At 50.8% G+C, this 13,329-nt stretch overlaps 5 protein-coding genes across 5 annotated transcripts; 3 read left to right on the top strand and 2 right to left on the bottom strand.

Annotated features, from left to right (window-relative positions):
• Positions 1–161: 161 nt before the first annotated feature.
• ASPVEDRAFT_83125 (uncharacterized protein) lies at positions 162–2,088 on the top strand (the record flags this gene model as incomplete). The annotated part of the gene is made up of 2 exons (XM_040817319.1): positions 162–705; positions 782–2,088. The coding sequence occupies 2 exons, from the start codon at positions 162–164 to the stop codon at positions 2,086–2,088; spliced, it is 1,851 nt and encodes a 616-aa protein (XP_040667356.1).
• Positions 2,089–3,582: 1,494 nt separating this feature from the next.
• grpE (mitochondrial nucleotide exchange factor MGE1) lies at positions 3,583–4,456 on the bottom strand (the record flags this gene model as incomplete). Its single annotated transcript, XM_040806626.1, has 3 exons — positions 3,583–3,615; positions 3,675–4,103; positions 4,187–4,456. 3 exons carry the CDS (start codon positions 4,454–4,456, stop codon positions 3,583–3,585), a joined length of 732 nt encoding a protein of 243 aa, XP_040667355.1.
• Positions 4,457–6,694: 2,238 nt separating this feature from the next.
• cbpA (putative calcineurin binding protein) lies at positions 6,695–8,331 on the top strand. The gene has a single exon (XM_040812292.1). It carries the CDS (start codon positions 6,937–6,939, stop codon positions 7,834–7,836), a length of 900 nt encoding a protein of 299 aa, XP_040667354.1. The 5' UTR covers positions 6,695–6,936; the 3' UTR covers positions 7,837–8,331.
• ASPVEDRAFT_130627 (arginyltransferase) lies at positions 8,215–10,557 on the bottom strand (the record flags this gene model as incomplete). The annotated part of the gene is made up of 11 exons (XM_040806741.1): positions 8,215–8,340; positions 8,464–8,744; positions 8,819–8,884; positions 8,951–9,048; positions 9,106–9,339; positions 9,393–9,554; positions 9,615–9,737; positions 9,794–9,856; positions 9,910–9,985; positions 10,052–10,096; positions 10,485–10,557. 11 exons carry the CDS (start codon positions 10,555–10,557, stop codon positions 8,215–8,217), a joined length of 1,347 nt encoding a protein of 448 aa, XP_040667353.1.
• ASPVEDRAFT_643366 (uncharacterized protein) lies at positions 10,482–11,395 on the top strand. Its single transcript, XM_040815721.1, has one exon. The coding sequence runs from the start codon at positions 10,556–10,558 to the stop codon at positions 11,369–11,371; it is 816 nt and encodes a 271-aa protein (XP_040667352.1). The 5' UTR covers positions 10,482–10,555; the 3' UTR covers positions 11,372–11,395.
• Positions 11,396–13,329: the final 1,934 nt, after the last annotated feature.

Here is a 13,329-nt window from a genome sequence, read left to right as displayed (position 1 = left end):
TGATAGTCTCACCAATCTATACGTTAGCGCCCTTCGCGAACCTCCTGCCCCCCTCCCTTCTTGAACCACCACCTCAGGCGGTTTAGAAGTGATACCGGGGAGATTTAACGCTGGAAGTGGCCCTCCAACTCCAGAACCCCGTGCGCACCACGCCGTCCATCATGCTGGACGAGCTGGACACCGTCTTTGACGATCATCCATCACTGGATGCCTCGCTCGAGGACTTCGAGAACACTAGCAACCCACATCGTTCACCTGTCTTTGGTCTTCCATCACAACACTCAGGCTTTAGGTCGGAGGAATCGGATATCGAAGATGAAGATGCAACACCAGTCGGCGAGCGCTGGTCACCTCCCGGCTTTCGAAGGTATGATATTGTTCCCGGTAGCGGGTGGTATCGACACCAGCCCTACCCGCGCAAGGTCGACCACGAACGATTCGGGCTAAAACCGACCGTGGGGCTCAGCCCATCGCAGTCGCGTGAACCCAGTCCACAATATGAAGATGCGCCTGAGGCCCCTATGGGAGGGCATCGCGGCCACTCCACCGAAACAGGGGATGTCACTGTCGCCGCCAATGTACCTTTGCCGTCAGAGGCAGATTCACCATTGAAGGGCCGATCGCCCAGTCCAGTCCGAGTGCCTGTACGGCCTAACTCTGATGATGAGCCACTGGAATTCAAGCCCGAAAGTAACATAAGCAATTGTAGGCATCTCTTGGTTTGATTACCCTGTCCAGCTTGCTGGCGTGGGATACACTAACATTTGGATCTCTATTAAAGATATCAGATTCGCTGTGCGTGCAGAAGTTCAACATCGAGAACCTTTCGTCGCATTCTTTACTTACCTGCGGTCCAAGGTCGATCGCATCACTAGCTCGAAATCCAACACAACCCTGACCGTCTTAATTGCGCTGGTGTCCATCGCATTCATGCGCGCCATGTTCATGCCCAGTATTCCATCGGCGATTCCAGACCTTGTGAAACTCTCGAGCTTTGCGCGCTCATTCGAACCACTTATTCATTATTCTGAGAATGGCGTACAGCAGATTGGAACCTTACAAGAGACTGGTGTGGCCGTCTGGGATCTTAGCGAGTCGGTGCGCGGGACCAATATGACCAGCGCACCCATCATAGTGCGACAACTTGACGAACTGTCCGAGTCACTTAAGTCGCTCTCCCTAGAGCTGACGCGCTTCTTCGCCAATGTTGATGCAGATGTCGATTCGATCCTCCTAGTCATGGATTGGGCCAAACGTGAATTGGAGACCTTGTCGTCGCAGCCGCCCAGTAGCTTACCATCCATTATGTTCGATAATATGCAAGACCTCCTGTCACGGCTCGGTACCCTCGAGCATGTCACAGGCGCAAGTGGTGATTCCAGCAGCACCGAGCTCACCTCAACTACTCCCACGACGTTTGGGACGATTGTGACGGCCATATTCGGCCAGACGTCGGCCCAGCGCACTCGCGCGACCCTAACGCGGACTTTCACTGAGTTCCTTTCCGTTCTAGAAGAGTCCATCGAAGGCGAGCTCACACATTCGACGGCCCTATTCGCGCTATTTGAGTCCATCGACCGCCAGTTCCTTAATCTCCAGCGCACGGTCGTTCGTGAATCCGATGCGCAGGAGCGTGCCGAGGGCGAAATGCTCAGCTCCCTTTGGACTCGCGTGCTTGGTCCTGACGCTGTAGTCGTGCGCAAATATGAAAGGAACAAGCGCCTGTTAGCAAACGTCCGCAGCCGAACTGTCGCAAACAAGCATCTCCTCATGGACCACCGTGGCCGTCTCCTCACTCTCAAAGTGAATCTCGAGACATTACGGCGCAAACTCGTCAGCCCGCTCGTCCGGCGCAATGATTCTGTGAGCTTCGCCGGCTCCATTGACTCTGGGAGCAACGGCCGAACACTTGGCCCGGTTGAAGCAGTGATAGAGGGCCAAATACGTGGTCTGGAAGGGACATATGACTACCTCCGCTCCGTGCGGGAAAAGCAAAAGGCAAAACTCATGGAGATGGTGTATGGTGCAGGTCGCAAACTTCCACCCGCTGATGCCTCCGATGATGCAGATACGATAGATGGTGCATGATACTTCTTTTCCTACCGAACTTCTCCCCTCTCCTCTATTCCGCTTTAACCCCCACTTCGCCTCTTCCCCTTCGAACAGTCTTATCTCTGTTCTCTGTGCATCATACATCGGTTCCGGCGTTATCATTCGGCCTACATTGGGTTTGCTACTGGTACTTGGGCTGGGTTGCGTTCAATGGTCATGGCATATAATTCCTTACATACGCATACATCCGTCCCTGCATACATACACCCATCCCACCTTACACCTGTCCCTGGCATCTAACAGAGCCCAGTGGGTCAGCACGGACAGGCACGTGGGAGACCGCCAACTCACCCCGTCATCGCTTCTTTCCCTTTCCATTCATTATTCATCGGCAATCAAGGCGAGATAAAGGCCGGCCAAGGCAAGTAAAAGCAAAGCGATAGACATCTGGAAGGTTTTCTTCTCACTTTCCATATCATATCCGTTCTACCCTGTCATTTTTTCTAACCGTTCTCTTGTTCATCATTCATTCACGGTTCATTTGGTGTCTACTGTGGAGGGCTTGACCACTGGTTAGGATTATATTAGGCGCAGCTGGTTTGCAATGGCTTAGCCTGATTCGCAGTGGTAGGATAACGGCTCAAGGTTCTTGAAGATCTTGATTTTCCGTCTAGCTACTACCCTATCAACTACTGGTTGGTTGGTTGGTTGATTGATTAACTTGGTGGTGTACCTGACCTGTTCATGTTCATACTTGCTTGGGTTTTTCGTTTCTTTTTCCTTCTTTGCAATTTCTCGCTGTGTTTATTTCGTTTCCTTTCATCCCGCTTCACTTCGGCTCGGTTGGTTCGGTTTGTTTGCTTTTATTGGGCATATATGGTGTCTTGTGGTAGGTCGGCTAGACGATTGATCTAATCTAATCTACTACGTACGTTCTTGAATAAACTCTACGTACTATTCTCACTTGAAGATAACAGATTTCCTAAGTGCAGGGTAGCTCTCAGGATATTACGTATAAAAGGTATAGTTCGGTACCATATGGATATCTCTCCTATGTTAGAAACGAAGCGAAATAGCCCTTCGCCTGTCTCTGCTAAAATACAAAGGCGAAAGATGATCACATATACCCTGAACTATCCATGCCAATGGAGTTCCCCTTCATGATTTTGAGAGACGAAAAAAAGGGAGAAAAAAGACAAGACCAATCGAGTCATATATTAGGAGTAGTATACATGAGGTGGGAGATTGTGAGAAATAATTATCAAACATAACGCCATTATGAAGACCTCTAGGGTAAATGATATCGAAAGGAAGACAGCCCGGACGCCCCCAATCGTACAAAATGGTGTATCATACATATGCATCCATAGACAGAATAGACGACCATCCAGGGAGCATAAAGGTAGATGATTGAGTAGGCGCCGTAAATTTTTGAGAGGGTGTAATAAATTTCGGTGGCCGAGTAGGGCCATTTTTTATATACTGTACAGAGAAGGTAGGTGTCGAGGGTGAGGTAGAGAGCGTGGCTGTTTAGTTGTTCTTCACAACACCAACCTTGGCAGCCTAAACAAGAGGGTTAGCATCCTGATATTGTAGTAACAGTTTATACATTGGGAACTCACTCTTAGGATACGGCCATTCAGCGTGAAACCCTTGCTTTGGGTGTACATGATGTCGCCGTCTTCCTTGCCCTCGGCCTTGGTCATGAAGGTGGCCTCGTGGATCTTAGGGTCGAACTTCTGGGCCTTTCCATCCTCGGTGGCCTCGCCGGGGTCAAATCGTTGCAGGCCGTGCTTCTGCAGGGTGTTCATAAGGATATTCTGAGTCATCTTAAGACCATCGACAAGATCTAGAAGGTCCTTGTTCTCTTCGGTCCTGGCGGCGCCTATCTTATCCGACGGGACGGCGAGGAGAGCACGGTCGAAGTTGTCAATACTTTCAAGAAGGTCGACGGCGAACCTTTGGATTGCGAAATTGCGTGCATTCTCCATATCCCGCTTGGTGCGCTCCTGGAGGTTAAGAAAGTCCGCAACGGATCGGACATATTTGTCCTGTTACGAGACAGTCAATTTCACCATTCTTAAAGTGATAAATATTATCGACTATATAGCAATTGCATGCTTGGGGAAATTACCTTGAGATCAACGACCTCTTTGCGCTTCTCTTCCAATTCCTTGGTGACGGGGTCCTCGGCAGCCTCTGCTTCTGCCCCGTTTTCCTTTTGTTCCTTGTTACCATTCTCTGTTGAGTAGCACCGGGCGGTAGGGAAAGCAGCGAAGGGTCGGAGGAGCTGTGATTGGAGCTGCGGCGTCCGGCAAGCATTCAGCGGCGTTGTGGACGCGGAGCGGACGGAGAGCAAAGACCGGGAGGCCTGAGCTTGTCTGAGGAGGGTTCGCTTGAACATTGTGAAAGATGAGGGGTGGTTTAAGGGTTAATCAAAGGGAGGTGCAAAGAAACGTGAAGAGGTGATGGTTGGAGACTCAAGGAACAACCGGCATCATCGCAGAAAATCTAACAGCTTCCCGCATCACCTGACCGCCAAGCTACCAGCCAAGCTACAGAGGAAAATCGTCCGGCCGAACTATACCGAAAGAACAGCGCTTTTTTTCATATATTTATTTTCTTCCAAGAGCGGGAATCGATTTATCTAGCAAATAGGTGTCCGTAAGTATGATATTTCCTGGAAATCTCGTGGTCGCGCTACGAAATAGGTCTCTCAGTACATGTTCTGCTTCTTAGGTCCCGAGTTCTGTTCCGAGTATACGGACACGTGAGCCCCAGTATGACAAACAGAAACTCATGCAGCGATGAGTTATCATGTTCCAAGTATTGAGACGACGTTTAAAGAGTGGTCGTAGAGACAGCTCGTCACAGTCTGGCTCATGTCTTGTATCAGACACCGATAGATTTGGCTGATTGAGGTCCACGATGAAGGCGCAAGAATTGAAGACATCTGCGTCCAATGCAGGTGAAATTATCCAGATAGCAAAATCTTGAGTCTCTCGAAGATTGCGTCAAGCAGTATTACGTTCAGACAAGAAGCCTGTTACTCAGGAGAATCGTGGTACTGCCGATAGTTAACATTATTGCAAACGCTCGATTCAGCCCGCGGGGGCATGGGTAGCATGGTGTTCTGGCAACACTTTACTTTGCCCACCACAAAGGTATAACTTAAATGTGCCACAAGGCGGTTTTGTTGGCCAGGGCGATAGAAACACGATGGTTTGCGCCCTGCTCGTATTTCCCCAGGCTTATCTCTACGGGGTTATATCTTGACCGTCAGGCCGTAAGCAGCATTGAGCCTCAGGCTTAATCTCGAGGTGAAATATGCCGGATACGGGTGTAAGGCGCACGAACCTACTGCAGGAATCTCTCCGCCGTATTATCAATCAAGCGTATTTGAGAAGAGCACCATGATGCGCGGATGGACCTCCGCGAATGTGTGCGGAGTGGCTATGCCGAGAACCACCAGCCTGGGAGGCTAGGCGAGGCCGAATTGCTGCCAAGCCCGCGTTTTCCGGGGTGTTGCATTGAAGTTGAAGAAATGATAAGGACAGGTAGAGGAGGCTGAGGCATTGCCGGCTGTGGACTATGGGAGCCACATTACTGAGACGAGGCACATTGGCGAAGCTCAACTACGGATGGATGGAAGAGGCATGGGCAGTCCCGTGACCGGTGACTCCCATGCCACATGGATAACTCAACGAATGCAGGGAGAGAAGTTTACCAGAGCTTGGCAGAGCACGATCATTCTTCGGGGTCGAGGAGTGCTGAGCCACAAGGAATGAAGGAGCCTGGTGCGAATGAAGCTGGCCGTGGGCCGGATGAAGCAGTCGGGAGGCATCAGCCACAATTAGGTAGATCACAATCCCTCAATTCACAACACGTATGCCGATTATTTGCGGATCGCTCCGGCGACTCCGCCAGCAGCGGAGCTAACGACGCGTTTGTGACTTTGTGTTTAACTTTCTTGTCGCTAAAGCTGTCGGTCGCAGCCTCCGCCGACTTGCCGGGGGGCGGAGTTTGTATGGAGCATGGCCTTGGGGAGCATGTCGTCAGCTAGGGACAGCTGTGGAGGGTTGGCAACTGTATCAGCAATAATCGGAATGGACTAGAGAGGCTTAGAGGCATAAAATAGTATCATTTATGATGCTGCCTATGGCGTTGACGATGCATTCGGCGGAATTGCTATGCACAGGCTCAGGTCTATATGATACAGGCAGGCAGAGTCAGCCATGAGCCAGCACAGCACAAGGCCAACAGCGATGCTCTGTAGGCCGAATTCACAGCCGTCCAAGATCCTGTAATCGTACTCCAATTCTCATAATCCGATGTAATGACTAGATCAGATCCGTGAGTCTACTCCGTCTTGCAAGTGGCAATCAGAGGCCACTGCAAATACCCTGTGGCGACCGGCGACAAGTTAGAGCACTGCGATCGAAAAGGGCGAGACTCGATCTTCAGGAACAGTATCCGGAACCCGGCCGCGTTTGCTGGGGAGAATCCAAAGGAAAGGCCGGGTCGTCTGTCTCATAGGCCAAGATGATGGCAGTGCAGAGTGGGAGAAACCCACCGCGTGCGTCGACTCCGTACGGTGTACGCCGGTGAGGAGGCGCAGCTTCGCCTCCCAGGACCGAACACGGAAAAAACAATCAAATTTTGAAAGAGGCCACACGTCTATAAAAGAAGCATCTCTTGATCTTCATTTCTGGATTCAATCTTGTCTCAGATATTTCAGACACACAGCACATCTTGCTCTTGTGGCGACTCCTGCGGCTACTGCGACTACTTAACGGCGTCCGCCTCCCCTCCATCTCGCTGCCAACTCCTCCATCCCACCTCCTGATTCCTGTGCTCCTCACCTTCCACCCAACAACCGACAGAATGACAGGCACACTTTCCCCGCAATCTGTCCCTTCATCGCCTTCTTTTCAGGCCAACCGCTTCTCGCGCTCCTCCAACAGACCGTCTCTCTCTATCGACCTCTCCAACCTCCCACCGCTCTCTCAACCATCACCACCAACCAACACCCTCCTGATCACCGACCTCAACGACCTCTACCTTTTCCAACCTTCATCTCTCTCCACAATCCGCGCACAAATTGAGTCTATTGCACCTCTCAACTCCTTTTCCCCGCTCCCTTCATTCCGCCGCATCGTCTGCTCCTTCAGAAACGAAGACGATGCAATCCGCGTCCGCAAGCTCCTTGACCGCGAAAGCCTCCTTAACCGGGAAGTCCGCACAAAGATCTACTTCGGCGAGCCAACGCCTCTTCTAGAAACCGACGAGACCGGCACGGGCATCAAGCACAAGCTTCTCGAGGCACCCCAGGTTGACAAGCTCTTCTTCATCAGCCCCCCGCCCTCTCCACCCCACGGATGGGTTATGCGCACCGAGGATCCCCCAAACAAGGAAGTCCACGCTAGCGACCTCGCCCAGGCCCTCGCGATGCTGAAGACCGAGCAGTCGTCAACTGCAGCTCCCGCCGTCGGCAACATCTACTCTACCGCCTCGTCCCAACAGCAGACTGACCCGGATACTCCGATGTCTCTCTCATCCGATAAGCGAACTGGAAGCTGGCCACTGTCTCAGCAGCGCAGCAGGAGCAGCACGCTCATTTACAATCCCGGGGAGCATGGCGGTAGCCCAAATCTCCCTGCTGTCATGGTCGAAGATACAACAGCCGACCCGGATGACATGGACGTGGAGATGAGCCCTCTTGATATGCCGAAGCAGACACCACCTTTTAAGACCGCTCGTCCTCCCGTTGAGCTGATGTCCTAATTTGATCTGAAACTCCATCTGTCTTCATTTTCTACTATTCTAATTCTTTTTTGCTTTTTCCTTGGGTCTTGGCTGCATTTTAGCGCTTGAATTCGGAGTTTTATATGGGATCATGATTGTCGTCTTTACTCCGATTCTTCGTGAATGTGGCTCTTAATTTCTTGCAATTTCTCTCTATTTTCGACAAATCATTGCCCGGCGTTGTGGAGGGATTATCAGAGTCTATGGTAATGGAGCATTTGTGTTAGCAACTCATACGATGAACGTAACAATATAACAATATACGTTTTAATCCTATCATATCAACCTCAACTAGTAGTCCTTGATCCTCTGATTGATCTGGCAATTCCTTAGCTTCAGTAAAATCCTTAATCAAGTTTAATCAAATAACACCACCGCGCTGTCCCTCACTACAATAGGACCCAAGGTCGCGGCCAACTCTGCAACGATCCCTTTAATCGACTGAGGCTCATCAACCGGCATAGTCTCCCACCCAACTAGGTCCTGTGGTTTATTGTCGTCGTTAGCCCATATTCATCAAAATGGAAACAGGAAAGGAAAAAAAGTCGAAACGCTTCGTATAACAGGATTGCAGTTGTAAATGGTAAGAACAGGAATGAGACTCACCGCCATATGAACAAACGACCCATGAACGACTAACGGCCAGCTTCCGAGATCGAGCTTCTTGATTTCCTCTACCGTAAGGACACCCGGCATGTGCAAGGCGAATAACGAGACCTCTTCGTCGTTTATCTCGCCTTCGGCTTCGGTTTCGGCATTAGCTTCAGCCTCAGCATTCGCACCGGTTTCGGCATTTTTGCGGTCTCGCGAGAGCGAAACGTAGGGTCGGGAATTGAGCTTTGTGGTTAGTTCGCCATCGAGGGGGTCCCAATTGTGAGACTCGGGGTCTGGGATTGAAGTGGTTAGCTCAAGTTATGATAGGGTTGGTGGTCGTGGTGGCCGAGGATGGAAAGGAACATACCCAGGATATATTGAGGTCGGAAGGAGCCCTTGTAGCGCATCTTTTGGCAGGAATGGATGTAGTATCCTGGGAAAGTAAGAATCACGATATCAGCAAGTAGTTTCCAACGATATTACGTGGGGGCGTGCGAACCCATGTAGTAATATCCATAGCCTTCTTCGATTGAGAGAGCTATTTCCCTCGTAGCACTGAGCTTTCCGAATTCCCAATGCTCATAATCTGGGTCGTAGCTTTGCACGTTTATTAGGTTCTGGCTCTAGTAGTCAAGTTGTTGAAAAGGGACTCACAAGAGGTAAACGGAGCTGACGCCAGTGGGCATCAGGTCAAGGACAGCAACGGCTATCAAGTTCCCGTCGAGCCGGTAGCACTGGTGCCAGGATCCTAGTCTGCGCTGCCCATCTTGCGCATTTGGTTCGGTTCGTTTGAGGCCTGAACAAAGGAAGCGCTTGAAGTCTTTTGTTTGCCATTTGGAGACATCCTCCTTGTGAACCTTCGTCTGGTACTTGCGGAATAACTCGAATCTGACAGAGACGTAAGTATACAGTGGGAATGATCAAGGGTATTCGCTGCTTACTTTGCCTGGGAAACGGTGTCACCCTCTATGTTGATCTCGAACCGATGGGCCGGCTCCAACGGTTTCTTTGTCTTTGGGTCAACCGGCCGTTTGACGTTATCGTACTCGACTCCATGGACGGCATCAATAAGATCGAAGTTGCATTTGCGATGCTTCTTCTGTCTATCGAGCAAGTTAGCTCACAATGCACTGAAATGCAGAAAACTGAGGTGCTTAGCTTACTCCCGAGATTTCGGGCAGAGATATGCAGCTCTGCGGATGTACTCAGGCCCCAATACGAACTTGTTCCAGCGGTTGATTGCTTTTCGTTGATCTCTTCTTGGTTTATAGGCCGAGGCTTCGAGCCTAGGCTGATCAGCGTTGTCCGAATGGAGTCGGTAGGGCAACCATCAAGCACATACCTCATGGTATAGTGAGGACAGCATGACCGCTGCAGATTCTGCTTGTAGTACAGGGTGCCGGACCTATGTGAGGATCAGAAGAGTGCACCCGCGTTCGCCACTGGATTCGGCCTGACCTTCTCCATCCCCTGTTAACGAGTTCTTCATAGTGTCCAGGACGCACCGATACGGAGCTAGCGTAGTATGAAGCACCTACGAGGTATGCGCTTTTAGCAATCAAACTCAAGTCTGCAGGGTGGGGGCTACAAGGCGACTGACTTCCATTATCTGATTTACAGTATCCGCACGAGTTGCGTTGGTAACCTGAAATGATATATTGGTCAGAGCGCTGCTGGCGGCGACGATGATCATGAGGGATCCATTGTCTTTAGTCACGATGAGTAGTCAATGAGTTGGTAAAGGGAACAGGATTGGGCACGGAGAGACCGCGATGCCGAGGGGAACGGGGAAAAGGGTAAAATAAAATAAAATAAAAAATTAATGCAAATACACGAGAACAGCAAGGAAACGACCGGGATGATCGATCAGGCATCACAAAGTGGCAGCATCAGAAGGGAGATGAGGGGCAGGGTGAGAGACACTCATACATCATGAGGGGCAGAGCAAGCTGTCTCTCCACGCGGAAAGGAAATAAACTAGGGCCAATGGCCATTGCACGGGGAAGGGCAGTGTGTTGTGACTGGCTACTCACCGAGGGGTCGGAACAGCGACAACTGCCTGGCTCGTTCGGCATCAATCGGTGCTCTAGGATCAGAGGGTTCCATGGCGTGGTTGCTGCGAGGCAGAGAGGGCGCGACGGAGGAGACTGGAGCTTGGAGTTTGGTGTTATTGCCTGCGCTCAAGGCGGAAAAGGAAGAAAACAAGGAAGTATCGGGCTGGACGCGAGTGTTGATCAAGAAACAAGGCCACGATGGAGCTCGCGGGGAGATGAGAAGGAAGGAGACGGTGGATGGCAGAACACCGACTGTTCACAGTTCAGCTGAGGTGTCGAATCCAATATATCTCCAGCAGTGGATGCTCGGCTTCATACAGTTAAATCAGAGAGTAAATAATCATCACTGCTCAGTTAGGCGGTACGAGATACTATCTATCTTACATTCAGGCCAGCTCCTCGTACCAGAACCCCTGGTGCTTCTAGAAAACGACCGAGCCTGCTCTCCCCTGTCAGTCCCGTCGTTGGATGCATGTCCCGTTCGTCATGGTCCAATCTGCGCGTCTGGATATTCCTTCGCCACCAAATACGCTGCTCCAACCAAGAGATTGACGATGCCAGCATTGACATGCAGAAGTAGAGGCCAACATTATTCAACTAGCCACAGCCTACCTAGTGTGTTCATGACACCACTAGATCGATCCGTCCGTTCGCTGGATTCCTCTGGCAAGAAATGTACCCCGTACGGTACCGTTTGCCCTGGTACACGAGAGCCCCGTTACAATACCCGTTCGGACATTTCAAGGTACCGGCCCTCCCAGCACTGGACCAATTTCTCTTTCTGTTCTCGGAATTCTGCTTTTGGCTGGTTATTCTTAGACCCTCCTGGTTATTCCTCGTCACGGCCTGATGAACGTGAGCACTGACGTCTGAGGGGGAGATCTGTTGATCCAGGCGATCGACTCCAGAGTACTTTACGCCTGAGCTAATCTATTCTTATCCTTAATTTCCCTCGCAATGAGATTTGCTTTGCCATATTCCGGTTTGAGTTGAAACGACTGGTTACCAAGGAACATCGCAATATTAATATAGGTAATAAATGATAATAAATTCGATTTCACAAAATCTCTGATTGCTGAATGCTGCGTCCATTGCGGACCTCGTTTGGTTCCACAGTTGCTGGTGAGACTTCGAGTAAATTCCACACAAATGAAACGTGGATAGCCCGAAGACACCGCCTGAAGTTCGGGCTCCTGCATCATCCACTCTCGAGATATTCCCATATAAATAACTATCATTGGGTTACCTGCAGCAGACCAGCGCCGGCGCTCCCAGCCCGTTTTCTTGACCGAGGACAGAGCCCGACGGTATTCCGAAAACATCTGGTTATCCTGGTACGGCTGGAGAACACGCAGACCAATCGCGGATCCGGTGTTGAAGAGACACGACAATAGTAATCAAAAAGCAAGCGTTCATAAGTCGGTTAAGCGCCTGTTTGGCGGCCGAAGAAGAATGTTCAAGTGAAGATGCAAAAGAGGAAACTGGGTCTGATCCACCGCGTGAGCCAACGACTATTTCTCCAAGGACCCTTCACGGCGCCCACGATGCCAAATTGCCAAGTTGCCGGCCGAGTTCTTCTTGGCTAGGAAGCCTGAGGTAACTGTCTACGCGTGGCGACTCCGGAAACGAAGCAAGAAAAGGCATCTCCGAGGGTCGACCAAAGTATCCGCATTCCTAGGCACTCGGTAATAATTCGAGAGTATCAAACCTTATTTCCGCATGAAAAATCGTGGAGAAGCTGGATGGCTGTTTCTTTTCTTTTTCTGGTGCTTTCTTTTCTTTTTCTGAGAGAGCTCCTTTCCGAAGTAGATTAGAGGCTTTCTCATCCCTCCGCGTCATACAAGCATGCATACTCCAAGACCCAAGCCCAACTTGGTAGGTTCTCGGATCTGCTTTTTTGAGTGTCATCATCCATGGTCGATCGACGCGGGGCAGAGCGCAGACCAAAAGCACACGATATTATTCAGGAATAGAGCATTCCGACCCAACGTTCCGTCTCTTTGTTTCGATTTGGGTTCTGTGGGCAGAGGGGCGAAAATAACGGGCGAATGACGACTGGCATAGCCTTGTTCCTCATCGCTCTTGCACATCTGCCCCGTACTAGTCTAGTACTTCAGGCGAAGCATGCAGGCAATGCCTGGGGCATCGTGCAGCTGTTACAGAATTCATGTCCACGGCAACGAGGATTATCGAACCATGGGGTCGATCAGAGCGTTGGTATTTGCTCAGCCCATGCTGTCGCTAGCTGCAGGCCACCTGGACTAGGGAAAGCAGGGGATGCACATAAGATTAATTAGTGGCCCGGCACTCAAAAGCGCTTGGGAGCACTCCAGCGGCGATTGGGTTGAGGTGCGACAACACAGCAACGATCTGTAAACTGCGGATCCTGAGATCCCAGTTGGCGCTTCTCCTGCCGTTTCTCTGTTCTGTAATGTTGTCGATGGCTTTCTGGTGATGCCCTCTCTCTGTCTGTTTGAATGTTACGGACAGCCCTGCACGTGATGTCATCGTCGGGGAGGACTTACAGGAGCAAACGCAGGGGAATGCGTCAGAACTAGTTTAAATCAAAGGCACAGTATGAAGCGAGAGAAAGGTACAGCTAAGTATTACTTGACGGGTAAGGAGAGATGGCCATAGTGATCTATTTCGGGCCTGGGGTGGAAGTACTACTCAGAGTATGATGTGTGTAACGAGTCATAGTAATACAGATACGCCGTACGGTTGGAGAGGCTGCTCCGAAGAGACGCTTTAGAGACTTTGCCGGACCGCGCCGCCCATTATCCATCCCAAGCTGTCTCCGTCCTCTCGCCTCCCCTCCGTTTCT

Source organism: Aspergillus versicolor, assembly GCF_001890125.1.
Source record: "Aspergillus versicolor CBS 583.65 unplaced genomic scaffold ASPVEscaffold_4, whole genome shotgun sequence".
NCBI lineage: Eukaryota > Fungi > Ascomycota > Eurotiomycetes > Eurotiales > Aspergillaceae > Aspergillus > Aspergillus versicolor.
Note: the sequence above shows the minus strand (reverse complement) of the source record. Positions and strands in the feature narration are given on the sequence as shown.